Genomic DNA, 27574 nt, shown 5'->3' on the forward strand with positions numbered 1-27574 from the left:
GGAGACTTTTTTTTAATCTATAAAATAATAATAATGTACAATAAATGATAAACATGCTAATATAAGTATATCTTAGAGCCCCCTTTTGTCAAATTTTTCAAAACATCAGCAGTTTCTTTTAAATCCCAAACATTTTGACATTTTTTGTCTAAGTAAGTACTGTCCACAATAATGATTTTTATTTCATTTCCTTTTAATGTCAGATTTTCACTGTTGAGCACTTTCGATAGTCTACCTGGAGTAGAGCATAATATCCTAGCTTTTGTATCTTTTAAAATAGATAAATCTGAAGATAGTTTATTCTTATTAATCAATTTGATAGATGATCCAGTAAGCTCACGAGTTACACGGTAAGTATCGCATACTCTGATGGCTGACATTGAAAGAATTGTTATAAATCTTCTCTCATTCAGATCAGATTCAATTACAACCTTCTCTGAGTCTGGCCTTTTTTCGTTTGACTTTTTCTTCTTCTTCTTATCTGGTACAAGCATATTCTTAAACCTAAGATTTATAAATTTCGCCAAATTATCGAGGTTTCTTGGTTCTTCAATAAAATCTGATGTAGACCGAAAATCCGATTTACTGAAGTATCGTTCCGATAACTCTAAAGCTGACAAATCAGGTTCTCTTCGACGAATTTTAGAGTTGATTTCGTCTGCAATTAAATCTGTAGATGATTCTTTGGAAAGTGTTCTTTTCTTTTCAACATCAATTTCCATTTTCTGTTTCTTCTTGTTTTGCAAAGAGCTAGGCTTTTGCTTGTTTCTCTTTCTTTTTCCTTCATTTTCGAGGACTTCTACCTTCTGGTCATTTTCTAAAGGTGTGATTTTGTCTTCATCTTCCGAAAATACCTTCGGCTGTTCAGTTTCTCCATCAGAGTATTGTATTTCATATTCCAAACCATCATCCAAGTCATCTCCTCCCACAGCAGTTGATTTTTGAATCATTTTGTACTCTTTTTATGCTTTCCTTTAAATTAGTCAATTCTTATAGTTTGAAAAATATATATCTCGATGAGCTCAGTGAAAAATAAAACAATCAGTAACGACAAAAATTACCCTCTTATAGGCAACTATGTTCAGAGCGGTCAAAAGATGCTCTAAATCCCTATTTCATTCACAAATTAAGCCTCTACAAAAGAGAAGTCTTACTTTAGATGATGGCTTGAAAAAGAGGTTACTGGAATTGAAAGAGCATCCGGTAGTTGTAATAGGTGGAGGACATGCCGGCTGTGAAGCTGCCACAGGCTCAGCACGATCTGGGGCTACGACTTTATTAATCACTCCCCATATTGACAAAATAGGGACGGCATCCTGTAACCCATCTATGGGTGGTGTTGGAAAGGGTACTTTGCTACGCGAGGTTGATGCCTTAGATGGAGTTGCAGCAAGAATAACAGACAAAGCAGGAATCCACTTCAAAATCCTTAATGCATCGAAGGGCGCAGCTGTGCATGGACCTCGAGCTCAAATTGATAGGAAGATATACTTGAGCGAAATGCAGCAAGAGATATTGAATTATCCAAATTTATCGGTACTTGAAGCCCAAGTGGAAGACATTATAATTGAACGGTCAGATGAAAACACGGACACATCAGGAAGAGTACATGGTCAAGTCAAAGGCGTCATACTTGGCGATGGGAATATAATTAAGTGCTCAAAAGTTGTAGTCACGACTGGGACGTTTTTGGGTGGTGAGATCCATATTGGTTTAAAAGCCTTCCCGTCAGGAAGAATAGGAGAGAATGCAACTTATGGCTTATCTGAAACTTTGCGTGAGGCTGGATTTAGACTTGGACGACTAAAGACTGGAACTCCACCGAGGTTATCTGCCAAAACAATCGATTATTCAAACTTGGAGCCACAACCATCTGACTATCCGCCTGAACCCATGTCGTATAGTAATGACAATGTTTCACTTCAAGAGAGTTTGGTGCAGTGCTACATTACCGCAACCACTCCAGATTTCCATAGGTTGATCGCTGAGAACTTAGATAAATCAATTCATATAAGAGAAACAGTCAAGGGGCCGAGGTATTGTCCTTCTATAGAATCGAAGATTATTAAATTTCCTCAGAAATTGTCACATTTAATATGGCTAGAACCAGAAGGATTGGATACAGACTTGGTCTATCCTAACGGAATTTCTTGTACCATGCCGGAGGATATTCAGGAAAAAATGGTGAAGATGATTCCTGGATGTGAAAAAGTGAAAATGGTTCAGCCTGGTTATGGGGTTGAATACGATTACATTGATCCAAGAGAGCTAAAGGTGACTTTAGAAACAAAATTAGTTAATGGTTTATACCTAGCTGGTCAGATAAATGGGACTACGGGCTACGAAGAAGCGGCAGCGCAGGGATGCATAGCTGGAATAAATGCCGGGCTCTCTTCTATGAAAAGAGCCCCTCTTGAGCTTCTTAGATCTGATGGATATATAGGTGTGCTCATCGATGATCTCATTACTAAAGGTGTGGAAGAACCTTATAGAATGTTTACATCTCGTTCTGAATTTCGAATATCGATAAGGTCAGACAATGCAGATAAAAGATTGACAAAGAAAGGTTATGAATTAGGTGTTGTCGGCGAAGAAAGGTTTGCAAAATTCACGGAAGAAAACGATAGGCTTGAGCTGATAAAACAGCATTTGAAGTCAATCTCACTTGCTGGATCAAGATGGGCTCCCGTTTATGAAGATACTGATCTGACGGTTAAACAATTGGCTGTTATTGATGGCTGGAAACTATTGTCATACAAAGGAATAACTCTTTCTTCTTTGCTTCCGCATCTCAATAAGTTAACTAACACCGAAAAGTTGCCTGAATTTTATGATAATATTAGCGAAAGATTAATAAAACGCATCAATATCGAAAGCACTTATGATCCTTGGATTAAGAAGGAAGAAGCACATTTAAGAGCATACCAGGCAGATGAAAACTTACTTCTACCCATAAACTACAATTATACGAACGAGGGAAATCTAAAGATTTCTTATGAGGCTTGTCATTTACTAAACACAATTCAACCCAAAACCTTAGGTCAGGCTAGAAGGATACAAGGAGTCACGCCGGCCGCAATTTTTGAGCTTTTTAAATTAGTCCGGAGTAATCAAAATGAACTTGCATTACAAAGAGAAGGCTAATTGTAAAAGACAGGAAATGTAAATAGTCACTAATATACATATGATACAATAGAAATCACTCAGTCTCGCTATCACTAAAAGTTTGTAAGCGTCTGATTTTGTGGGAAATTTCTCCAGCAGAGTCCGAGTCACTAGGATCACTGGATTCGTAATCCAAATTGTGCTTTATCTTGCTTTTGCTAAATGGATCTAAGTCATTGTTAAGAGCTATGAGTAATTCTAGGGGTAAGAATTCTTGAGCAATCATCGAAACCTCATCTACCGTGCTTCGTTGAAACAGTTTCTGTCTTCCAAATTTAATTCTACTCAAATACAATAATGTATCCTTAATGTTGATTGAACCTCCTTTTCCATTCGTCCTATGGGTGGAATAAGCTTCCAAATCTGATACAACGTTCTGCAAAAGTTCGTCTGAGCACTTTTGAATCAAATTATATACCTCAGGGGTATATTGTTTCACTTTTTTCTTTGAAGCATTTTGTTGATCTTTCTGTTCATTAGACACCAGGGATAAGCGAAGTGTTTTCACAACTCGCTTCACCATATTTAATGGCAATGGGTTATTCTGAGTGGTTTCTGGGAGAAATCGATTAGTTTCTTCCTTTAAGACTGGCGGTGCGAATGACTCCCAGTTCAGATCTAAAACATATGCATTGTCATTAGGCTCCGGGTTGATTTCATCACCTTCATCCATCATTTCTTCTTGATTGTCTCCAAAACTTTCGTAGTCTGCATTCTGTAAAGTGAACTCTTCTTCAATTACATCCGGAATGTTGTCTAATTCTTCAAAAAGATGTTGGCTTTGTTCGGGTTCTTGAAAACTTTCATTATGGGTATCATTTTTTTCAAAAGGTTGATTGATTTGTTGGAGTTCTTCAAATTGTTCACTATAGGTGTCAATTTGTGTTGATGGAACCCCAGATTTACCACCAATTGCAGGACTTTGATTATGCTCATCAGTTGTGGTGTTTTGATTATTATGATTAGAGTCAGCAACGTCAGCATTAGTGAGGGGATCAGAGTCAATGCCTGGAACTTGTTCCATATAAAAAAGTTCATCTACCTCTTGGGTCTCTCGTTGTATATTACCGTCATACAAAACATCCTTTTCTCCGCCAGTATCCTCTGTAGTATTCGTTATTTCATGATAGACTGTGCCCGTTTTAGGTGCTTCGTTGATAGCTGCCCTAGCTTTTTCTTTCCGTGCCTGCAATATTCTCTCCAAATAAGAACCTTGATTAGTCTTATCTTTCTTCTGATCATTAGCTAATGAATGTTGATCATTGTTAGATACACCGAGTGACGGGAAAGACTGTTCGGCAGCTATCTGTGGTGATTTGAAGTAATCCTCCTCAGAAGGAAGTGGTAATGAGTGGTCAAAATCAATGAGTCTTTCATTTGGAGGAGATGCATTCCTTGAAAGATGTTTCTCATCCTCGGCCACGTATGTTGCTCGTTCTGCTTTCTCGTCGCTGCTCTCTCCATTCTCTTCATTCTCTGAATTGCGCTCCTTCTCCTTCACAGAAACTCGGCAAAAAAACTTCAAGTAGTCGATGGTAATAGGTCCAACGTAATTGGGATCATATGTAACTTCCCCTGTCGCTGTCTTTATCATTGAAGATCGTCGTCTTAAATTTTTTCCTATTTCATTAGCATCACTTCTACTTCTAGTTGGAGTCAATATGTCACTGAACCTTCTGTTCCCCTGAGAGCTTCCTGGTCTAGATTTGGGTCTCCTAGATGACCCTGGTAATGAATTACTCACTCCAAGTGATAGCTTCTTAGTGAGTAATGGTAGTTGTAAGGGAGGTAAATGTACTTCATTCGCATATCGTGGTTTAGTGGTTGCTGAAGAAGATACCCTCTGATCCGTGTTTATTACTCGAGATTTGGGAGTGGAAGGTTCTGTTGCACTAAATGTATGATTATTCAGTCCTCCATGGGTTTCTATATCTTTTTTAGTCAACATGAATAAGAGAGATCCTAATCATTTACTGAATTATGTGTTTTGTTTGTTTGATACTGTAAACATTAAAAATATATAAAATGCGAACAAAATATGAATCTTTTATCTAGCGAAAGAGCCTTTACTAGTAAGAGTAGGGCAATAGCGATACAACAGCAATAATTATGTCACAGCTGCAAGCTGGAGAGAGCTTATTAACAGCTTTGATATCTGGGTCAACTGCGGCAGCAGTGACATCTACATTTACCTATCCATTTGATTGTATAAAGACTCAGCAGCAGTTGAATAATCCACTGAAAATGACCAGGTATAATATTCCGGGAAACTTTCCTAGTAGTCTAAGTCAAATTATGAAAGGAAGCAGTGCATTGGTGACAGGAAATGTTTTGAAAAGTTGTGCTAGGTTAATTCTGTATAACTGGCTGTCAAAATTCATGTCCATAGAAACCCATGTAAAGGATGGAAAACTTGTTCAAAAAACGACAGCACCTAGGATCGTCATTGCTGGTGCAATGAGTGGACTTATAGAAAGTCTTTGGATAATTCCTTTCGAAAATATAAAAATTGCTATGATTCAAAATATGACTCTACATAATGAACTTATTAGAACTAAGGAGAAGGATGCTATATATGACATCACCGGCACAAGTGTTGCAAATAAACACCATAAGACTTCCCAAAATATTTTCAAAAAGCAATACGTATCACCTCATGCGTATTGGACTTCTGAAGTTGTTGCACAGTATTATGGTCGACAACCTTCAAGGTTTCATTCTTCAAAGCAACCTAAGAAAGATTCTTTGAAAAGTAAGTACAACAAAAGCCCTTCGTTGTCATTGGTCGGAACATGTCGTGAAATATATTCATTGAAAGGACCCCAGGGCTTTTTTGCTGGTAGTTTTGTAACAATATTTCGCCAAATGGCGATATCCTCTGTTTGGCTATCGAGTTATAATGCTACTAGTCAATTAATCGATCCAGTAGGTGGTAGCAAAGAAGTGAACTGGTTCGGGGGTAAACATACCGCGATCCAGCTGATTGGCTTACATTTGGTATCATCATTTGCGGTTATTGCTGCTACTCAACCAATTGATGTTGTTAAGACACATATACAACTGAAGAACGGAAAAGTCATTTATAAAGACTCGTTAAGTACAGCTTATAAGTTGTTTATGAATCAAGGCTTTAAATCCTTATTTCGAGGTGCATTTCCAAGGTATTTGAAGGTTGCAGTAAGTGGTGGATTGACGGCATCCGTGTACAGCTATGTCGAAAATATCGTTAACGTAACTGGAGGCGAGACTTTGATCACTGAATAGATAGCTTGTCACTATTCTTCTAAGTATATCGGTATTAATGTTTCACCACTCTTATGCTCAACCCCACAAAACGTTTTTGCCAATAGACCTCCAAAATGACTTGGTTGACTAAACCCAATATTCCGTCTACTCAAAGCAATACCATATACTAAATTTTTTAGCACCACATCAAGTAGTTTAATTGCAAGTCCACATCTTCGCCATCGTGGAGCTATCCAGATCCTTGAAACACCTACTTGAATCAGCTTATTTATCTGATTTGGAACAATGGTTTGTGTTCTATGAACCAACCACCTGCTCTGTCTTTCGACATCCTTAATGGGATCTGTAGTACATATACCAATAGCTCTTTCGTCAATTATTATAACAAATGCTTTACCAAGCTCAAGATTCTCTTTTCTCCACGCTTTAGAGTCATCTGAGGCATTCAATTCTCGATTTACCATGTCAATTAGCTCTTCGGTCTTTTTCACCTGCTTTTTGTTTTTCTTATCGATTATTAATATCTTCGCTTGCATTGTGGTTACTCCAACCGTATCTTTGTCAAAGACGTGTGTATGTTTTACCGTTTCCTTCATAATTGTAACGATTTGAATTACTTTTTCGGTCTCTAAGGTGGTCCATGGTACACCGTTCATGAAGTTAACATGGTACTTTTCATGAAGTTGTTTCTCCTTGTGAATACTATGGACATAAGTCATTCCACATGTTTTGCATGTTGTTGCAGTCGTTATCAAGGATGTTGAAGGAAACTTCAATAAAGCTTGAACTTTCCTCTCTTTTCTTACACCATGTTTCCCTATTGACAGTACTTGTTGACCATTCAGTGATAATAACTGGGAAATGTCCCTTTTCATATAGTAGTGTTGTCGAAGTTTATACTATTTAAAATACTCTCATTAAAATTCACTTTCGCGTTACAAAGTTTTAAGAGTGGAGACGAAAATTTTCGAATATATATATATTCTTACTGGAAGGAACTATGGCATCTGATTACGCTAATTTATTACCACTGAGTGGTAAATGGAAGCAGAACATCACTGACTACTTAACGGAGGACGTTCCCTCTTTCGACTTTGGTGCTTATGTAGTTGGTAACAAGGATGAAACAGCATCTCTCTACATGAAGCAAGAAGGATTGATATGTGGAGTACCATTTGCGTCCGAAGTTTTCAAGCAATGCGATTTGGATGTCCAGTGGCACTTTAGAGAAGGTACATACGTCACAAGCGAAGAGATAGTCTTGCGAGGAGGTAAAATTGTAATTGCAACAGTGACAGGACCAGCTAACAAAATATTATTGGCCGAAAGAACAGCGTTGAATTTGTTATCAAGGTCATCCGGTATTGCAACACAATCTTTCAAGACGAAAAAGCTTGCAAGAGAATGCGGATATCGTGGCATCATTGCAGGTACTAGGAAAACTACACCTGGATTGAGGCAGCTAGAGAAGTACTCGATGCTTGTAGGAGGAATTGATTCGCATAGATTTGATTTAAGCTCAATGGTAATGTTGAAGGATAATCATATAACTTCCACTGGTAGTATAACTAATGCCGTAGAAAGTGCCAGAAAAGTATGTGGATTTGCAATCAAAGTTGAAGTTGAAGTTAGTTCCGAAGCCGATGCTCGAGAGGCTATTAATGCTGGGGCCGATGTTATCATGTTAGATAATTTTAAAGGCCCCGAACTTCAAATTGTTGCGCAGTCTCTTAAGAAACATTACAGGGGCATGCTGAAATCGTTTCTTTTAGAATGCTCCGGAGGATTAACCTTACAAAATCTCAGTGACTTTTTATGCAATGATATTGATATATACTCTACTTCTTCGGTTCATCAAGGATGCGGCATTGTTGATTTTTCCTTGAAAATAGACAGTCAATAGCTAATCAAATATTACATTTACTCATAGTAGTAAAAGCAACTTCACCTTATCGAAGACGTACTTTTCAACTCCAAACTTTGGAATCCTGAATTGAAGCCAAGGACTTCAGTGACATTCTCAAGCACTTTATCTGTTTCCTTGTCAACCATGACTTCACTTTTTGAATTTTCTGTATCAATTTCTTCCATATCGTCAAGCAGAAGTCCTGAGCCTGAAAGGTTGATTGATCTATTATCATGCAAAAAACCAGGAGATGATCGAATGGGATGCTTAGATATAGTGGACCTTCTTCCAAAACATCTTATTGCCCTGATATGCGAGTCCTTTCCATCCTGATGATTTGCTAAAATTATGATTTTAACTATGAAGCATTTTAATACCCCATCATTTCTTATGCCGTTAAAAATAATATGCGACCACCCTATAGGTTTATTAAAATTCACCGTACATACCTCACTTAAATCCCATCCATCGGAGCTTCCAGCCATAATTTTGATCTTTGAGGGAGTATAGCTTTCATCCAATGAAAAGTTTGTAAATATTGAAATTCTTTCAATGCTTACCTTTTTCGAAAATTGAATAGTTATTGAATGTGGATTACTTAGTTGGCTGTTGGATATTGCATTGTTCGAAGTATTATTAGTGCCATTGCTACCATCGGACTGCCAGAAACTATCGGGTGAATCATCTCTTAATTGTGCTAAACCAAATCCTTGCTTAAAAGAAGACAATTTCCAATTCGCTAAAGGTGATATGTCAAGTAACTGTAAACTTTCCAACTCATCTAGACCTTTCGCATAATAAACTCGTTGTACTTGTTCTAATGTAGGCTGATCCAATGCTGAGGTAACATTCGAGTCCATATTTGTACTCAAGTCTTCAAGATTTTCGCCACCATCTTCATTTACTAGGTAGTTATTGTCAGATGCAGAGGCAGATGCTATCGAATCTATTAATTCTCCTTCAGGTATAATTCCTTGAGTTTGAACCTGATGTTGCGGCGATGTTGCAATGGCAATTAATGATGATGTGTTGTGAAGATGTACGGAATTTGAGTTATTTGGGAGTTCTTCTGATACATCTCTTGTACTATTATGATCCCAATAACCGGAGGAGTCCATTTCCTTAACTCTATTCTTATCGCTGAGGTGTTTGTTTTTTATTTGTTAACTATTAATTTATGTGTTACACAAAAATTGAGATATATATTTGATAAAGAGCTTGGATTATGAAGACAAGAAGTTGAATATTTTTTTTCTTTTTTGGCTTGATATATAAAAGAATTTGAAATTTATAACTCCACATCTTTCAATCCAGTAGATACTGAATCCACTTCTTTGTTTTCATTGACTGTTTCCTGTTCCTCTGCTGAGTGGTCTTTCTCTTTAGATTCAATCACCAGCTGATCTTTAACTTCTGGTGTTTCCTTTGCTTCAGATTCATTCGAGTCCTTACTTTCTTTAGGAGGCTCTGTAGTTACCTTTTCAGCTTGCAGAGCCTTTTCATTATGAGTAGCTTCTTTCGCGCTGTCTTTAACTTCGGCTATTGTCGTACTCTTAGGTATAGGCTTCTTGCTCGTATCTTCTTGATCAATAAGAGTTTCCTTTGGAAGTGATACATCTGTAGTGCTCTCGAGTTTTATCAATGGGGCCGAATTATTCTTTGGCTGGCTGGAAGTATTTCCAACTGGGACACCTGGTTTGGCCCCAGGTTCAGCTTGTATTTTCATACGCATTCTTTGAGGGACAAACGAGGTAGAATAATCATTTGACAAGCCGTATTTCTTTAATGCCCTCCTTTTCAAAACCTCCAAATAAGTTAATCTTCTGGAATCTATTCCCTTGCCAAATTCTTTATTATCTCTATCATAAAACGTAAGTTCGCCTTGACCATCCTCTTCTGCTCCAATCATGTAGTCATCATCCCTGGAATTTTCTAAAAAGCCATAGGCATCATTAGTATTACTTTGATCTATCTCAAAATTTCCATTCTCGAGATCACTAACGAAATCAAAAACGAACTCTTGAAAAGATTGAGCAACAACCAATTTGGTATCAAATTCTCTACCGAAAATAATTATCTGACCCCATTTTCCTGCTGAACCTGGAGCAATATCCAAAGCGATCAAGTTACCGCAATCATCCTTAATAATAGGAATCCAACCCCTGTGAACATAACACGATTGGATCGAGTTCGGGGGAATAGATCTCTGGTGAGAAATAAAAGAATTTGAATTCGAGTTGATTTGGGCATCTGATGATGAAGATCCTTCCTTATTTAATTGCTTGTTTTGAACCATGTATTGCTGCTTCTCCAAACGTTGAGCAACCTTTCCCCAAATAGCATGCTCTCCAACGATACTTTCTAAGTCTAAAAGTTCTAGTCCGAATATTAATCCAGTTGGATTTCCACCACTGAATTGTCCATCGTGCCTTTTATAAAATTGTCTAAATTCAACTGGTAAAGGACCACTTCCTAAATCATTCTCGAACTCATTCAAATCCGCAGTAGTAGCGCCATCATTCAAATTGTCTCCTAACTCTGGATACTCTTCATCTAACCAGCTTTCAAGTCTGTCCCACATTGAATCGATTGATGGAAGAGGGGGTTGTCCTGACGCATCAAATGTCTGCAATGGTAACTCTGACGATGAGTTCAAATTAGAGGATCTCAAACCTGGTCTATAACCAACATTGCCTCCCACTCCATTAGCCTCCTGTCCAACTAAAGATTGACTTGACGAATTTATCGTTGCAAGTCTATTGAGCTCACTACTTCTGGAGTTCAGATTGCCGCCTACCACATTGCCGCCGCCCTCCAGAGAACTCTTATAAGGAGAATCATACGAAGCATAATGATCCTCAGTCGTTATAGAATGCATAAATGCCTTCAAATTATCCATGATTCCCATCTCTATCAAAATTTACTTGGTATAATATGAGCTGACTACGAGCCTTTCATATTGTTGATGACCTTTAGACGTGTTTTTTTGTCAACTTGGAATGCTCATATGCACTCCCGAGCATTAGCACGATCATGCCAGATTGCTCAGTAAACAGGGACCCTATGAGCCTGCGCGATTTTACGTAAGCCCCTGTCTTATGATTGACAGTTGACATTATCTATTTATATAATTTTATGGATGGATTCCTCTAGAAACTATTGTGAGCTTACATACAACAGCACCAGACAACGTCTCTTAAGTCAGTAAAAGGAATACATCAAGGTGTTAAATACGACCCTTAGTTTATAGTAACAGAACATTCAAAATTCTTTACTAAATCTAGCCAATTGATATGCTCTCTCCAATAATTTGACTTCCTCAATGTTTTTTATCAACGCTATTTGATACGTTAGCGTCATCCCTTTAGTCTTAACAAGCCACTACGTAGCACCATCCGGATCTTACTGTCATTCCATTTTATTATCAAAGGACCGTGGGTCACTCGGGAAATCCTAATAATCTCGATTAGCAGGAACCCACGGGAGTTCGGGTAATGCAGCAACTAACCCCTGAATGCCACCATTTGCATCCGGCGCCAGTATTTAAATCGACTTGTATGATGGTGACAGCATTTCTAGAGGAATCCAAGTAGAATCTAAGTAGAATCTAAGCAATATGTCAAAGGCACCAGAAACACACAAAGACGACTTAATTGAAGAAGCTGAAAGAGACTTCCCTGAAATCGCTAAACTTCCACCTCACAAGGTTGAAAAAGAAGATTTGATAGGAGAACAAAGTAAGAATGAAAATTCCTACTCACATGGTACTCTGGAGACCGAGAGAAAGTAGATTCTTGGTTGGCACTTGATATTGGTTGTTTTCAGCTAACAAGTTGCCCAAGTCTTGGCAATAAAAGCGTTTTTTAGTCTAAAATTCAACAAAACTTCATTCTAATCAAATAGCTGCTTTCACTTGTCTCGAATTGATTATCTTACATATATGGTATATATATATATATATTTAAGATACGCTTTCGTCAGAAATGAATTCTTATTTGTATTTGTAGTGTAGATTTAGCTATAGTTGCAAATTTATTATGTGAATCTCTTTTATCTATAAAACTGATAGTTACAAATTCCTTGACATGCTTTTAAAGATACGTGGGAGACCCCCGCTAAATATGTTATTAAAGTGATAGTCTAATTTTTATATAAATAATCAGTTATTTCTTCTCCGAGAAGAGAGTTGTGCAATTCTACGTCAAGGCACTCTGAAAGCGCGGCAGCATCTTTCATGAGGTCGTAGTTTAATTTCTCATTCACCTTAGAGTCCTGAGAGTAATGTGGAGAGGATAATACTTTGTCACGTATCCAACGGGCAGTTGTTGGAATCTTTCCACTTGCTCTCTGTGAAATGACCATTAAATAACTTTTGATTCGGAGTAATTTCTCAGCCAACAGTTTCGAGTGGCAGGTATGATCATGTGGTGTGAGTTCAGTAGCTACGAACTTGATCACAAGTCTAAGTAATCCCGGGAATGACTCATTTCCGTTAATAACATCATTGATTGAATATAGCAACTCGTTACATGAGGGCTTGTTAGAAGAGTCCGAGCCATTCAGGTAGCCATTAATGTAAACCTTATCGTGATCTAAAGCATCATTTCCTTCAGAGAGATATCTATCAAACCAGCTCAAATCATAACCGATAAACTCATTATTTTTTAAATTGCAATGGCTATATGATTTGAACCAAAATGATTCAGTTTTGACACTATCGACGCGGTGAGCTGTTCCCATGTTTTCATCTATCTTCAGGATCGGGATGTAAAAATCTGGCTTGAATTTAAGGATCGCTTTTGACACCAATACAATAAAGACTGCGTAAGCGGCATTTTCAAAATCAGTTAATTGAATTTCCATTGGACGAAACTCAACTCTCCATCCAGGAGTTGTCAGTAGATCCTCTTCGGGTCTGTATAACGCAGGTGGTTTGAACCTCAAAGTTTGCCAGTTTGTTGATTGAATATTTTCGAAATGGTCATTTTCCAATTCATTATCTTGATTGATTCTCTCACTAAATATTACGAGAGGATCCCTAATGAACAAGTGAGCAAAGTGCTGCGCTAAAATAGGGTCAAAATTCCCTGTGTTCAAGAGCGTATCATAGACTTTTTTATTAATTGGAGACCTCAAGTCGTTGTAGGACTCTTTGAAATAAGATGTGCCATAATCAGTATCTCCGAGGTAAGAGTCAATAGAATCGTACCGTGATTTTGGTATCTTTTGAATTGGTTTACCGTCTCTCGTCTTCATGTTCTTGTAATCCCCATAAGAGTTTACAGTATAATCTGTTTTGTTAATGTCCGCTTTGTCAATGTCAAGACCTCCAAATGGATTATAATGTGGATAGGGGTGCACCGCTCTTTCTATAAAAGTTCTATCATCGACAGCGCCACTAATCACATTCCATCTCACGTCCTGGTTCACCAAATATCCTTTGAAAATAGGAGCTGCTGCTGTTAGACTAAGCATGATTGGGGTGATCGAAGCGAGCGAATCATACAAGTATCTGGCTTCAACAATATTCTTCGCTTGTACAGTGACTTGCAAGCAGGAGGATCCCATCCCAAATCCCATAGAATCCATGTAAACATGACCTGGCTCCGCAGCACCAATAAATGGTTCCTCATCGCTTTTAAAAAGGTCTCTTTTAACGATTGAGTCATCTAGCAACTTAGTATAAACATCGGGATACAAAGGAAGATTTATAGCAACTTTTGACCCACGTCTCTTTCTAATATTTGCCGTTAAAGTGGGAAACCTTACATGTCTATTGATAATTTCATCTGGTAGAAACAAAGATTGCGATGCTGGTCCTATTGGCTTAGACGGAAGAGATGTGAAGTTACCACAACCCATTCTTGGGAAACTGGTTATTGTCAATGGCCTGACATTATCGGGAAGCTCGCCTTGACTTATGTCTCTGCGTTTCATCATATTCTGTTCGACATATAAATAGTCATCCAAGGAATTCCCATCATAGGGTTTAGCAGGTGTCGCCTCAATCATATATCTACCATATTCAGGATGAAATGATATATTGTTCTCCGTTGCTTTATGCAACGACTTTTCCTCTGCATTAAGGTCGTACAATATATAATCACAGTCGATAGACAAGCACGCACGCTTTTCTATTTCATTGATTTTAACAAGCATATACTCTACCTCATCTCCCCAATAAAACAAATCATTATCTCTAGACTTGTGCTGTTTAAAAATGTTGATCAACTGTATAATACCATTGTTCCTCACATGCTCATTATATTTCTTGGACTCATGCCAATCTAGGGGAGTCCCAAGAGAAAGCAATCCCATCTCGAAGTCAATCTATGAACTGTTCCGTTCTTAATGGTCCAAAATTTACTATTAACTCTAGGTTGAGTTTCTGCGAAATGAATTCTCTTGATCTTTTACTTTGAATTTCTAAATAACTTGTTCCAAGTACTTGATCCACTTGCGTCTCTTTAAGAGGTTCAGTGTATATTAGCCTAAACAAGAATGACTTAAACGGATGATCTCAAAATGTCGGAGCCCCCTTTCAATTTGACTCTTTAATTTGAGCCGATTATTTGGTTCGTTGGAGCTATAAGCTAGGCTCTCGTTACCTTTTGCACTCTAATGTTGTCTATGGTTTCTCTGAAATGGAATAAGTCCAGAAAAATTACTAATCCTTAAGTCACATGAGATGAGGTGAGGCCCATTACGGTAAAATAAGAGATACTGCGACAAAAAAGGCATACCGAACCTTAACTTACTCAGTCTCTTGATTACTATCACAAAACTCTATCACAATACGTGTGAAACTCTCTAAAAACATAAGCTACTGTTAATAAACTAGTACAAATTATCTAAGTTTTCAACCACACATTGAGGGGAGCCTGCATCTCTCTTTACTAATTGACCTATTACCACGGGATCCTCTTTCTCGTTCCGAAGTACTTGCAAGAGCTCTTTGACCGCTTCAGGTTTCACTATAATTACCATTCCTATACCCAAGTTAAACGTTTTCAATAAATCACTTATCGGAACATTTCCTTCTTTACCAAACCACTTGAATATTTCAGGAACGGTCCACGTACTTCCGTCAATCTTCGCTTGGAGATGAGAGGGAAGAGCTCTTGGAACATTCTCAACAAGACCACCACCTGTGATGTGAGCCAAACCTAAAATAAGATTCTTCCTAATTGGTTTCAATAATTGCTTAACGTAAATTCTTGTGGGAATTAATACTTCCTCACCGATTGTTTCACCATTACTTGCCCATGGAGCTTTAGAGTTGTATTCATACTCAGAAGATTCTATAATATGGCGAACAAGAGAAAATCCATTAGAATGAAGTCCATCTGATTTCAAACCCACAAGAATATCGCCATCTGATATCAAATTAGTTTTCGGTAATATTTCATTCTTCAACACTGCACCCACTGCCGTTCCATTAGTGTCGTAATGACCAACATCATACATTCCAGGCATTTCAGATGTCTCTCCACCAACCAAGGCACAACCTGCTTGGATGCATCCATCTGCCACTCCATCAACGAAATTGGCTGCAACATTTATATCCAACTTTCCAGTCGCAAAATAGTCCAAAAACATCAAAGGTTCTGCTCCCTGGACAACTAAATCATTAACATTCATTGCTACTAGATCGATACCTACGGTGTTGTGTATATTCATCATTTGAGCAATCCTTAGTTTAGTACCAACACCGTCCGTAGCTGCCACTAAGAGTGTGTCATCGGTATTGTACCCTGCCTTCTTCAAATCAAAGAGTCCACCAAAACCACCAATATCGGAGTCTGCACCTAATCTCGCAGTTGATTTAACTTTTGATTTGATTTGATCGACTAATAAATTTCCATTGTCTACTGAGACTCCAGCATCAGCATACGTCACACCTTTTTTTAATTTACTTGCCTCTCTAAATGCCCTGTGAGCAATATCCTTACGGTTATATTTGCCTGTGAAAGATACATGATCAACCCCGACATAAGCTCTCTCAACTGATTGCTTTAAGCTATTTGCGACTGCCGTTGCAGCAATGACTCTTCCACCAGCAGTTAGTATTTCGCCATTCTTTTCGACGGTTCCAGCATGAAATATGTAAGTATCTTGAGGCAAGGGCTCTTTGATGGTAATAACATTCCCTTTAGCATAAGTCTCTGGATATCCATCGGCTGCCATAACGACAGTTGTTGAGAACATGTTGGCTCTGGTTTCAATTTTTACGGAGTCAAGTCTGTGCTCTGCGGCTGCTAACATAACTTCAGCTAAGTCAGTATCTTCGGTCAATAATGGCAAGACCGTTTGAGTCTCCGGATCACCAAATCTCACATTATACTCTAACACCTTCGGCTCCTTAGCTGAACTCAACATAATTCCTGTAAAAAGAACACCAACCATTGGAAATCCATCTTTTCTCATAGCCAGGATTGTTGGCTCGATTACTTGACGATTGATTTTATTTAAGACATCAGGGGTAGCGATAGGAGCAGGTGCATAAGCACCCATCCCTCCCGTATTCAAGCCCTTATCTCCATCACCTATTCTTTTGTGATCTTGAGCAGCTGGTAGATTGAAGTACAGGTAACCGTCACTAATTGTTAAAATTGACAATTCGTCTCCTTCCAAATACTCTTCGATCACAATTTCATTACCCGCGTCACCAAAGCTTTTATCAACCATTATCTCATTTAATCCAGCAAGTGCTTCTTCTTTTGTTTCTGGGATTAGAACGCCTTTACCACCAGCGATTCCATCAGCTTTCAACACGATCTTATAGTCTATTGATTCAATATGCTTCCTTGCATCCTCTACAGATGTAAAGTTCTTGAACTTTGCTGTTGGAATATCATGCTTCTCCATGAATAACTTTGAGAAAGCTTTGGATCCCTCTAATAAAGCGGCCTTGGATGATGGACCGAATACTGGAATACCCACTTTTGTAAAGACAGAAGTAATTCCATCAACAAGAGGCTGCTCAGGGCCTGGAATCACTAAACCAATTCCATTCTCCACAGCAAACTTTTGCAACTCGCTGAAATGTTTAGGGGATCCTGATAACTCAGGGATGTTGGTAACTTTCGAGTTAATGGCTGTTCCTCCATTACCTGGGGCAACGTATATATGTTGAACAAGAGGTGACTGCGATAATTTCCACACTATCGCATGTTCTCTCCCACCATTACCAATGACAAGTATATCAAGTCCCTTTTGAGATGACATGATCAGTTACTTTCTATAAAGTTTAAATTAATCTAAGTTTGTAAGGCTGTTACATCGCTCTTTTTGTATATAGTAAAATTTTTTTCTCATCCTCAATACTTTAATTTTGACTCCGATTCTCGCCATTATTTGCTTTGGCCACTACTACTAAGTGTAACATAGACCAGTTAGTAGAAGTAGAAAGACACCGAAGCCAACTCCTTTAATAGCTCTTTGGCGGAAGAAAGCTGATTGTTTCTACATATTGAATTTCTACATTCATCAGTGAAAAAATCAATTTTTAAATTTGGATGCAAATTTTGTAGAAAAATGATAATGTACATGTTTAATTAACCACTTAAAAATAATTAGAAAAACATAATAAAAATGAACCAAAGAAGTCTATCTTTACACTAGTGCATGAAAACTAAACCATTTTCTTATTTACACGATATATACAATTGATTTGACTAAATTGATTAAATGGCTACATCGCCTATGCCAACAATGCCTTCGAGCTTATAATCTTTGTCGCTAGGCAACTTTACAGGACTACCATCCTCACTCACTGGAGTGTACAAATAGTATGACAACAAGGCATCAACAACTGCTCTCGTTTTAGCTTCTTGCAAAGATGAACCTACACCTTCGCCCAATTTGTCACTACCTGAGAAGGCTCCAGCGACAAAAACTGCATGACTCGATAATCTCCCTGTCTCCGCAAGTAATCTAATTTGCAAAGGCTCAGTAAAACCTAACTTTTCACATATTCTTGCAAGCTCTCTTGTTGGCTTACTGAATTGGAACATTTTATCTAAAGATAACTTTCTGGACAATATATGGTCATGGATAAACTCTTTCGTTACGTTCTCTCCAACATGTGTATATAAGCCACCGATTATTGAGCGTACTGCAGAGGCATATGCATTTGATTCTTTGGATAAATAAAAGCCAGGAGCGTGTTGAATCAGCGTAATTTCTTCTTCAGATAATTCAGCAACTCCCTCCTCTTGAGGTTCTTTCGCTTCCTCAGAAAGGAACCTTAACTTTCCATAACGAATGAATTCGGATTCTTGACTCAAGTATTTATCTAACTTTTTAGTATTATCAACTTCAATACCCCAAGACCTTCCAATCTCTGAAAGGATTTCAACACCCATATATGCGTCCACAGCAGCATTATGTACTGGTATAGGCAACCTAGGGTACCGTACCAACAAGTGTTCTGATACATAGTAAGACAACAAGGTTTTACCCAAAGTATTTAAGCCAAAATTATTTGCTAGACCATTATCAAACTTATCTAAATTCAATGCTTGGGAAAGGGTAGAAAGTGAGTATAAAGGAGACAAGTTTAATCTTGCATGCAATGCAACTAAAGGCGGACTTTGTTGTGCTGTTGATTCTGGTAACCTATGCGTGAAAATATTATTTTTGTAACTACCATAATCAGTGGTAGTATTATATTCTGTCTTCAAACTTTTGTCGGCTCTGGGAACATGATACATCAGGCGCCCAACGCCTAGATTTAAAAACGCATTCTTTCTATTAATCGTCCTTCTGAACATGTTTACTTATGTAATTTAGAAGTCCGTTACAACTATGCAATTCAACTTTAAAAAGCTTATTCTTCAACGGTAAAGTTTTCACAAAAATTTGAAAATTATACTGCTGACAAAGCACTTACATAAGGAATCAATATTCTTGCAAAAACTTCTAATATTTAAAATTATAAGGTAAGAACATTAGATCAATACAAGTAGCAGTATAAGATATTATCTATCTCTAGATTTATTGAGTAATGCTTGTTTCCTTTTAGCTCTTCACAAAGGTACATTGAGGCAAAATAGTCTTATGAATGCGCAGCCAATTATATTAGACTTTCACATCAAGTATCGGGATGTGAAAACATCGTATGGCTACAGCTTGATAGTTATGAAAACCCAGAGATTGGTTAAAAAAGACTGATATCTTTGCATAGTTCCTTTGATGTTCGTCATTGTTGCTTATGTCTGTAATTTTTGAAACGCAAAAACTGAAAGTCAGGTGACTTAGTTTTAACCAACCAAAAATTAACTATTTGATTTCTACTTTATATAGAAACTGTTGGAGTAGCTTGTTAAATATACCTCGAAGATAATAAATCAAGAAGTTGCAAGATGGCTCATGCTCCTAAGTTGAGTTTTGCGGCTATTGCTACGATGTCGTCGGTTTTAATTTTATATATGACCATAAAATCACCCTTAAAATACAAGTGGGCCAGCGAAAACAGAATCAGCCCTAAGGCAGACTTAGCATGGAGAACGGCTTCTCAGAAGTGGCTTGAAAACAATCAATGAGTCTTTTATGGAATGGTAAGCGTATATTATGGATAAAGATTGAATCAGACTGAAGTATAAGGCAAATATATGCTAGAATATTTAGTTTAACAAACATGATGCTTTCATGAGAATTCAGATGTAGATTTATCGTCAAGTTCATAAACCTATAAAGTAGTTCAATACATATTTATCTATTGAGCTGTACCAATGAAATATCCTCTATGCTGTGGGCTCTTTGTAGTTTAATAAAGTCTGCTTCTAGTTTGAGTATACACCACAACCATCTTCTTAATATTTCTAGGAGCTCAATAAGAGCATATCCGAATGAGAAGGCATCGTAGCCGAACAAAAAGGTGGATATACTTGATAAATAAGTTGGAGTCGTGTGTTCAAATTCTCTCACAATAAATAGCTTTAAAATCCAAATATATCTCAACAAAAAATCAATCAAAATTATTGGGTAGTAGATCCAGTTATTTCTATATACTAGTTGGTGGCCTGGTCGCAAAAGGGTAAAAGTTGTCGTATGCTTTTCAAAGATATCAAATGCTTGAAAACCCCAATCCATTTTAACGTCCCAAATAAATGAATAAGATGAATTAATCACAGAACATACATACCACCATGTATTGAGCTTACTAAGTGCATTGAGAATATAGTCCTGATCAACCTTTTCTGGATTGTCGTGCTTAAAAGTGGCCAACTTCTGTTTAAGTAGCATGTTGATAATTATGGGACCAAGAGCCGTTGTGTATTTTAGTAAGTTTAAACAATGCTGTAAGTATTTCGTACGTGAATATTCTATCCAGCATTGCTTCATCCTTATCAACGTGGGAATACATAGTATTAATGCCTCAAATCTTATATCATAAGGAGAGTTAAAACCGTAGAAAACATTCCAAATGCATAAAAGTAGATCATTCAATACTTTAGAGTAGGAAGTTAGTGTATCTGAGATCAATATGTCATTCGTACGCAAGTATGCATGATTTATTTTGCCCATCATTATTCGTTTCACTGTGGTATAGGCTCTATTCAGGCCGATTGCATGCCTTGACTTGAAAAACAATTCATGTAGATTGAACAATAGAGCGCAAAAGGGTATCATATTAAACAAGAGCCTTACGGTAATGCTATTCTCTCTTTTGTGAAGATCAATGCAAGACTCAATAATTTTAGATATTATGAAGCTTATGATATTGACTACCGATATTCTGATGAAATTATTCCACACTCCGGCGAGCAAAGTTTGATTCTCTTTGAGCTCAGCGGGAACTACGGAATGATGCTCTCCTGTATTAGGATACTCTCTATCTAAATGGAGATTGTTTGGCGAGTATGATAATCCTAATAAATGTAAAACATTGATCTTATAGTACTTTGAGCAGAAATGAATAGTGACATACCATAATAACGCCCCTAGCTGTATCAAAAAAAGAATTCTAAATTGCAATGGGATAAGGTCATCAAATAACAATCTCTCCGTCTCTCCTTGCTCATTCATAATTCAGCGGGCTCTTAGATGCCTACACTTTCTATTCTTTCCAGCATAGAATTTTGTCTCACTCTTCATGTACATCGAGATTAAAAACAAATATCACGTGCCAGGGGCCAGTTAAAAGGAAAAGAGATGTCTCGTCACAGGGCAAAAAGTTACAATTACATGGCACCCAGACATACTATGCAAGGATATTATCTGTTGTGAAAGGCTTCAGACGCGATACCAGAGGTATCTACGATTTTTTTTGTTCGTAATCATAAGTATTCATGATTAGCATGGAAAACATCACTAGCCTGCAACCAGAACATCCTATATAGCAAAAGTGGATCATATAACTTATCAAGCTCCTAATCATAAGTTTGTGTATTCATTAATTTATGGAATTCTAGACTATTCTATATCCTAAGTTCATTTTTTTATATTTCTAATCTGCGAGATTGTTAGTTGAGACATTTAAAAGAAAAGAATTAAATAAGAAGTTCAATGTAGAATTCCAGTTTCAGAATTTTCAGTGTGTTTGGCATAATATCGAATCGGTCATAGTCCTGAAAAGGATCCTCCGTTTGGGGCGACATCGTGTCATCAGTGTGGAAAATTCCTATCATCAAATTTCTCGTTACTTCTTTCGTACATACCCTTTAATTAGAATGTTCAGAGTCCACTACGTAAAAAGATGAGACGGCCAAAGTTATTTTTTAAGATGTAGAAATTTTTCAACAGAGATGGCTAACTTGTTACCCGCAGAGAGTACATGCAGGACATACAAAGCATTTTTATCTTTATTTTTCTTCTCCAAGTTGTTGAATATCGATCAGTACCATTTGATTGTCTTCTTAAGGTCTTTTAGCCCTATTCTTAATCTTTTGTTTTCGAGCATTGTCTCTCCTTTCAGCCTTTGATAGATACCTGAACTTCTTTTTCTTTTTAATCTTGTCCTTAAATGATGGCTTTGAGACGCCGCAAACGACAGCATAACTTTTCGCTCTCTTTATTGAATCGTCTAATACCTTATCAGAAATATTTAAGTTGACATTGTTGAGTTTTGCAGCAGCTTCTATGCTGATATTTTGAACACCAGAGAAAGCTGGGTTGTCCAAAGAGTCAACGGTAACAACTGTTTCGTCATCAACAGCTGTATCTTGCCCAAAGTAAGACGCTCCATCCTCATCTAGCTTATAGACTTCCTTATGTCTCAATATTCCGTTTGGTTGTTTGCTGTCATCATCTGAATCTTGGTCTTGATTATCGTCAGATTCCGGTGTCTCCTGCTTCCTACTTTTAAGTTCTTCAAATTGCGTCTCTCTGCGATCGAGATTTATTTCCTCATTTGAATCTTGACCAGTTGTACCTATATCGGCTATTCTATGGGCAGCATCTTGGAGCTGGTGTAACTGGTTCTCAAAATCTTTCTTCCGTTCGTCTCTTACCTTTTTCCTTTCTTCAATTCTAGCAAGGCGCTCCTGCTCTTTGTTATGTTCTTGGGCCTTCTTTTGTCTCTGTAATTTTCTCTTATGGAACCCTGTCAAATATTCCTTACGAGCCTCAGGATCGAAAGCAACTTCATCAACACCATATTTATTGGCTTGTTTCTGAGCATACTTCTTCCCTCCTGTTAAAATATCTCGATTTAATCGCGTTGATGACATGTCAAACTTCTCCGATTACAAGTAATGGCTAATATTTGAGTCCACTCCACCTTCTTAGCTTTAAGTGTATAAGTCTTATTTTTTCTTCAAAAGATTTTTTTTTTATTTTTTTATTTTATGATATCTTGCAATGAGCATCAATAATACATTTATATCATATTTATTTAATACTATAGCACTACAAGAGGATTTAAAAATATGGAGAATATAGATAGTATAAAAGCTCTTTTGGTAACCCTAGATACATCTGTTGATCAGTTGGACGAATCGTTAGAGTCTATTACAAAGAAGTCATTAGATGATATCGCAGAGAGCAAATCTAACACAATTGAAAGGATTAGAACTTATAATAATTACAGCTATGTTTTGATGTCATTGATATTTTCATATCTCAAAACAATAGGAGTTTCTACTGACGAACATCCAATTTTAAGAGAGTTGGCCAGAGTTAAGTCAAACATGAAGAGATTAAAAGATTTAGAACAGAACAAAACCAAGGAAGAAAGCAGTAAAGAGCAGAGCTCAGAGCAAGCTAAAGAATTTCTCAGAAATGCTTTGGGAAAAACAGCTAATGGAGGTGGTGCTGCTGCTTATAGAAGTAATATGTCGGAACCCGCAGTAAGTTCTTCGAGTTTCAAAGGAGTTCATACCAAATTTGAAGACGAAGATAATAATCTGACTCCAGCAACATTGCAGGTGAAAAAGAGCAAAAATAGAGTTAAAAAATCGAATAAACTGACAAAACGCAAAGGTTGAAAAACTAGCAAAAGTCATACTTTGGGTGAAAATACAGTTTCATGGCATAGTATTATACCAAATATATAGATGTAAAGTTTCATTGTGTATATTAATCGTCATAGGCATCATTAAAAAAAGCTTTCGAACATGTGTTCATGTTTCAAATTCTTTTCAATTACAAAATATATTTCCATTAGTAAGTGGGGAAATCTCTCATTAAAATACCCGTAGAAGCCTTCAGGCAACGGTCGCATTTGCTCTTGCAATTCAAAAGGCATATCACCGAAATGGTGGTATTTATTTCTAATAACTCTCAACAAATCCATCAATTTTGATGACTCATACTTTCTATATTTGCTCAAATTATCCATAAATTTGACATTAAATTTTTCATACCAGTTTCCGTTATGGATCTTCAAAGCATGCAGTTCTAAATCCACTAATATTTGACTGAATATATGCTTTCGTTCGATTTCGATTCTGTCACTTACTTTCAACAAAAATTCAAGCTTTTTATTGTCAGACCAAAAATAAGGATGTTTCATTATGCGTATAGTGCTTGGTCTTGACATTGGGTCAAAGCTGATCATGGAAGATATGAGATCAGAAGCTTCAACGTAGCTCTTGATACCTTTCTTTGAAAGTTCCGAAATGTCAAATTCACCTTTCATTATGTTACCTTCTCTCAAGTACCTGTCCCCAAATGGGTGCAGTCCCCCAGACAAAATGTAGAAAAAAACACATCCCATGGAAAATATATCTATAGCCTTGGTTAATCTTCGAGTGCTGGACGGAGTAACAACTGAGAACTTGGAGCTTGAACCATTTGATGAGATCGTACTGGGAGAGAGCTCAGATAAATCATGATTCAATAATAGCTCAGGTGCCCTCCACCCTGACGTACCCAGTGCTGCTTGGTTAGTCGTTGCTCTAAATGAAGACTGATCGACATCTAGCTTTTTGCATAGTCCAAAATCTGACACTAATAACCTTAGATTAGATATGTCATTCTTCTTGAAATCTGCAACTAAGATATTTTGAGGTTTCAAGTCTCGATGGACAATTTTCAATGAATGCAAATAATCGAGCCCTTTTGCTAACTGAAGCAACATATTCCTGTAATCTATTCTACTGCAATTCAAAATGTTTAAGTACTTAGATTTTTCAAATAAGTCTTCAACTGTACACAGACAAAGTTCCAAAGCAATATAAAGAAATTTATCAGATTCACTCGTTTGCGAACAGAAATATCTAATAACATTTGGGTGGTAATCACTCTCCTGAAGTAGGTTCACTTCGTGGTTTGCTATCTCATAGAAATCTAAGAGCATTCTTTTGATTGCTACTGGTCGACTTTCAAAGACGCCTTCGTATACAATTGTACCATGGGAACCATAGCCTAAAATTTTATCAGAAATTATCAAATTTTTCTTCATTTGTAAGTTTTTTGCTAATTCTTTGACATCCTTGCCTTTCGAAAAATTTCTTTCATCTTCCACTACTTCGAAATCTCCATCACTACTGACATCGGCGATCTTATGCTTATTGAGTTTCTTTCCACTTCTTTTTCCTCCTCTACTTCCACGTTTTCTTTTTTTCTTTGCAAAGGAGTCATCTTCAATGACTTTGTCAGGCTTTTCATCTAGCGAATCTCTGGAGTCCGATGTTTCGCCATAGTTGATACTTTCCTTATCCTTTATTTCTCTCAGGTTACTTTCTGAAGGCGATGGCAGCGGTGGAGACCTCTGATGAGTCACTTGTTCATAGTTTTCAAGGCTGAAATCCAGCGCTGTAATAATTTCGTCCTCCTGATCTGGAGCTATGTTCGTCTGATCCTTGCTGCCATTGGAACTTACAACGAACTTGACTTGTCTTTTCGTTTCACCATTATCAGCATTTTCGGATGGTTTTTTCTTCCTATCAGCCCTAAATTCTATTCCAAGGTTAATATACACATTGTTGTAGCCGAGAAAATATTTAACCGCCAAAATAAAAAACCCTAGTCCTAAAATCACAAATCTCAAGCTAGAAAATATGCCACTCTTTTCTCTATGCATTCCATCCAAATAAGAGTCATTCGATGGATTATCTAAAAGAAGAGATTCAGTCACTTGGGATTCAATTAAGGAAACTTCATTTGGAAACTGGATGCCTTCGAAAATAGTAGGAAGATTTCCTTTTCTGTTATGCTCATTATCCTGGCTATCTCTTCCGTCAGTTATTTCTTTAAATTTAGTAGGCGATTCAAACCTCGAAACAGGTTGATACATTGTTTCACTAGATAGAGGGAATATCTTATGTACTCCACATACCAAATTCTCAACATCTTCTTTACGTGCCTCCGAAAGATCGAAGTTCCTGATATAATTGACATCTATTGGAATGCTGTTCTGTAAGTTGTAAAGAGACAATTGATAATTGGATATGGGTGCACTTTTGACCAAAGTTGGATAGTTATCAAAACTCATGGCAAACCAATCTTTTTCGTCCGCAGTCTTGTTTACAAATACAAGATTATTGTTTTCTGAATATTTATCGTTTTCAATTTGAGCTTCATTCAATACCTTCAATGGATGAGGCAACAAAATGTGTTCGGGTGAGTTAAGATTATTGAATACATCAAAAACGTTAACAGTTAACGAAGGTAATTTGCTAATCCACACAGGAGACCCTATGTTCTTATTGACAGCCAAAAGTGATTTATCATGAAATGGGGTAAAATATATATCATCTTTACTCTGATGGTTTTGTATTATTAAATCGTTGTCAATCTTATTTGGACCCCATTCGTTATAAGTGACATTCCAAACTATATTAGCATTCTCTTTGGAGTGAATCATCAACTCATATGTTGTCTGACCAATCATAATTGTATCGTCAGCTTCAAATTTTGGCCCATTATGATGCATATTAGGAAGGGGACATTCTCTATCATTATTTCCAAAAGACGACTTCACTTCACCCGTGTGAATATTAACCTTATAGAGGGATGTCTTTCTATTGCCTGTGTATATTTTATCATCTCCACTTAACGAAAAGGGAGATTCCAGAACAAGTTCTTTAATTGATGAAGGGAGCTTATTTAAACCATAATTAGGCGAAAAATAATATAAATGGCCATCCGCATAGGGCTCAACGAGCCATATAATATTGGAATTGTTCTTAAATGCACTTGACGTTGTTTCGTTAGTCTGAATAGAAACGAGCGGTTCATCTATGGGCAAGGTCCATAATAATGTTCCACTACTTCTGCTCACGCCATGTAAATTGCCATCTATGTCACTTACTAGTAATAGATCTGTCAACTTCCAGTCCTTTATTGACCTAAGATCCATTGGAAAAATGTTTGAAGGTTCTCTCTTCTGGGTCATGTCATGTTTACTCTCTTGAATTTGACCCAGTAGCGCCTCCGTCGCTATCTTTTCTAGTCGGGGTCTTCCCGAACAGAGAAGAAGCAGTATAGAGAAGACCAATATATATATGAAGCCTAATCTCATAATCGCATAGCGTTCTTGTTAACCACTAAATACCTCAGCTAGATCATAAATTACGTAGCTTTTCAAAAGTTTTAAATTAGCCACAGTACACCTTAGAATAATGTCGCATAATGTCACATCAACTTTTTCATTTGCAACACTACACGAATTGCACTTGATTACGTACGCATATATATCCTCCCTTAAGGGATCCCTTCTATAAAATAACACTATAAAAATACTGCTTATACTATTTGCATTTGTGCATAGCGTAACAGCTATACCTTTTTTTTTTTTATTATTCATTTCTTATTCGACTACCAGCAATTAAGAAAAATTGATGCGGCAATGCTTTCTCTTTCATCTGG

The 27574-nt window shown here is 37.1% G+C and overlaps 16 protein-coding genes across 16 annotated transcripts; 5 read left to right on the forward strand and 11 right to left on the reverse strand.

Moving 5' to 3' along the window:
- Positions 1 to 56: 56 nt before the first annotated feature.
- PRCAT00001511001 (uncharacterized protein) lies at positions 57 to 950 on the reverse strand (the record flags this gene model as incomplete). The annotated part of the gene is made up of 1 exon (XM_062951304.1): positions 57 to 950. One exon carries the CDS (start codon positions 948 to 950, stop codon positions 57 to 59), a length of 894 nt encoding a protein of 297 aa, XP_062808320.1.
- Positions 951 to 1077: 127 nt separating this feature from the next.
- On the forward strand, positions 1078 to 3144 carry MTO1 (tRNA modification protein; the record flags this gene model as incomplete). The annotated part of the gene is made up of 1 exon (XM_062951305.1): positions 1078 to 3144. The coding sequence occupies one exon, from the start codon at positions 1078 to 1080 to the stop codon at positions 3142 to 3144; it is 2067 nt and encodes a 688-aa protein (XP_062808321.1).
- Positions 3145 to 3199: 55 nt separating this feature from the next.
- PRCAT00001513001 (uncharacterized protein) lies at positions 3200 to 5113 on the reverse strand (the record flags this gene model as incomplete). The annotated part of the gene is made up of 1 exon (XM_062951306.1): positions 3200 to 5113. The coding sequence occupies one exon, from the start codon at positions 5111 to 5113 to the stop codon at positions 3200 to 3202; it is 1914 nt and encodes a 637-aa protein (XP_062808322.1).
- Positions 5114 to 5274: 161 nt separating this feature from the next.
- Positions 5275 to 6429, forward strand: PRCAT00001514001 (uncharacterized protein; the record flags this gene model as incomplete). Its single annotated transcript, XM_062951307.1, has 1 exon — positions 5275 to 6429. The coding sequence occupies one exon, from the start codon at positions 5275 to 5277 to the stop codon at positions 6427 to 6429; it is 1155 nt and encodes a 384-aa protein (XP_062808323.1).
- An 11-nt stretch (positions 6430 to 6440) lies between these two features.
- PRCAT00001515001 (uncharacterized protein) lies at positions 6441 to 7286 on the reverse strand (the record flags this gene model as incomplete). Its single annotated transcript, XM_062951308.1, has 1 exon — positions 6441 to 7286. One exon carries the CDS (start codon positions 7284 to 7286, stop codon positions 6441 to 6443), a length of 846 nt encoding a protein of 281 aa, XP_062808324.1.
- Positions 7287 to 7411: 125 nt separating this feature from the next.
- Positions 7412 to 8314, forward strand: PRCAT00001516001 (nicotinate-nucleotide diphosphorylase (carboxylating); the record flags this gene model as incomplete). The annotated part of the gene is made up of 1 exon (XM_062951309.1): positions 7412 to 8314. One exon carries the CDS (start codon positions 7412 to 7414, stop codon positions 8312 to 8314), a length of 903 nt encoding a protein of 300 aa, XP_062808325.1.
- Positions 8315 to 8355: 41 nt separating this feature from the next.
- Positions 8356 to 9435, reverse strand: PRCAT00001517001 (anaphase promoting complex subunit; the record flags this gene model as incomplete). Its single annotated transcript, XM_062951311.1, has 1 exon — positions 8356 to 9435. The coding sequence occupies one exon, from the start codon at positions 9433 to 9435 to the stop codon at positions 8356 to 8358; it is 1080 nt and encodes a 359-aa protein (XP_062808326.1).
- Positions 9436 to 9605: 170 nt separating this feature from the next.
- SMI1 (Smi1p) lies at positions 9606 to 11225 on the reverse strand (the record flags this gene model as incomplete). Its single annotated transcript, XM_062951312.1, has 1 exon — positions 9606 to 11225. One exon carries the CDS (start codon positions 11223 to 11225, stop codon positions 9606 to 9608), a length of 1620 nt encoding a protein of 539 aa, XP_062808327.1.
- Positions 11226 to 12457: 1232 nt separating this feature from the next.
- GCS1 (glutamate--cysteine ligase) lies at positions 12458 to 14635 on the reverse strand (the record flags this gene model as incomplete). The annotated part of the gene is made up of 1 exon (XM_062951313.1): positions 12458 to 14635. The coding sequence occupies one exon, from the start codon at positions 14633 to 14635 to the stop codon at positions 12458 to 12460; it is 2178 nt and encodes a 725-aa protein (XP_062808328.1).
- Positions 14636 to 15154: 519 nt separating this feature from the next.
- ADE5,7 (bifunctional aminoimidazole ribotide synthase/glycinamide ribotide synthase) lies at positions 15155 to 17545 on the reverse strand (the record flags this gene model as incomplete). Its single annotated transcript, XM_062951314.1, has 1 exon — positions 15155 to 17545. The coding sequence occupies one exon, from the start codon at positions 17543 to 17545 to the stop codon at positions 15155 to 15157; it is 2391 nt and encodes a 796-aa protein (XP_062808329.1).
- A 458-nt stretch (positions 17546 to 18003) lies between these two features.
- Positions 18004 to 19092, reverse strand: MRPL3 (mitochondrial 54S ribosomal protein mL44; the record flags this gene model as incomplete). Its single annotated transcript, XM_062951315.1, has 1 exon — positions 18004 to 19092. One exon carries the CDS (start codon positions 19090 to 19092, stop codon positions 18004 to 18006), a length of 1089 nt encoding a protein of 362 aa, XP_062808330.1.
- A 591-nt stretch (positions 19093 to 19683) lies between these two features.
- PRCAT00001522001 (uncharacterized protein) lies at positions 19684 to 19863 on the forward strand (the record flags this gene model as incomplete). Its single annotated transcript, XM_062951316.1, has 1 exon — positions 19684 to 19863. One exon carries the CDS (start codon positions 19684 to 19686, stop codon positions 19861 to 19863), a length of 180 nt encoding a protein of 59 aa, XP_062808331.1.
- A 169-nt stretch (positions 19864 to 20032) lies between these two features.
- On the reverse strand, positions 20033 to 21349 carry ERD1 (Erd1p; the record flags this gene model as incomplete). The annotated part of the gene is made up of 1 exon (XM_062951317.1): positions 20033 to 21349. The coding sequence occupies one exon, from the start codon at positions 21347 to 21349 to the stop codon at positions 20033 to 20035; it is 1317 nt and encodes a 438-aa protein (XP_062808332.1).
- Positions 21350 to 22179: 830 nt separating this feature from the next.
- PRCAT00001524001 (uncharacterized protein) lies at positions 22180 to 22992 on the reverse strand (the record flags this gene model as incomplete). The annotated part of the gene is made up of 1 exon (XM_062951318.1): positions 22180 to 22992. One exon carries the CDS (start codon positions 22990 to 22992, stop codon positions 22180 to 22182), a length of 813 nt encoding a protein of 270 aa, XP_062808333.1.
- Positions 22993 to 23190: 198 nt separating this feature from the next.
- Positions 23191 to 23748, forward strand: PRCAT00001525001 (uncharacterized protein; the record flags this gene model as incomplete). The annotated part of the gene is made up of 1 exon (XM_062951319.1): positions 23191 to 23748. One exon carries the CDS (start codon positions 23191 to 23193, stop codon positions 23746 to 23748), a length of 558 nt encoding a protein of 185 aa, XP_062808334.1.
- Positions 23749 to 23858: 110 nt separating this feature from the next.
- IRE1 (bifunctional endoribonuclease/protein kinase) lies at positions 23859 to 27227 on the reverse strand (the record flags this gene model as incomplete). Its single annotated transcript, XM_062951320.1, has 1 exon — positions 23859 to 27227. One exon carries the CDS (start codon positions 27225 to 27227, stop codon positions 23859 to 23861), a length of 3369 nt encoding a protein of 1122 aa, XP_062808335.1.
- Positions 27228 to 27574: the final 347 nt, after the last annotated feature.

Source organism: Priceomyces carsonii, assembly GCF_900007245.1.
Source record: "Priceomyces carsonii strain CBS4050 genome assembly, scaffold: Debaryomyces_carsonii_scaffold_2, whole genome shotgun sequence".
Taxonomy (NCBI): domain Eukaryota; kingdom Fungi; phylum Ascomycota; class Pichiomycetes; order Serinales; family Debaryomycetaceae; genus Priceomyces; species Priceomyces carsonii.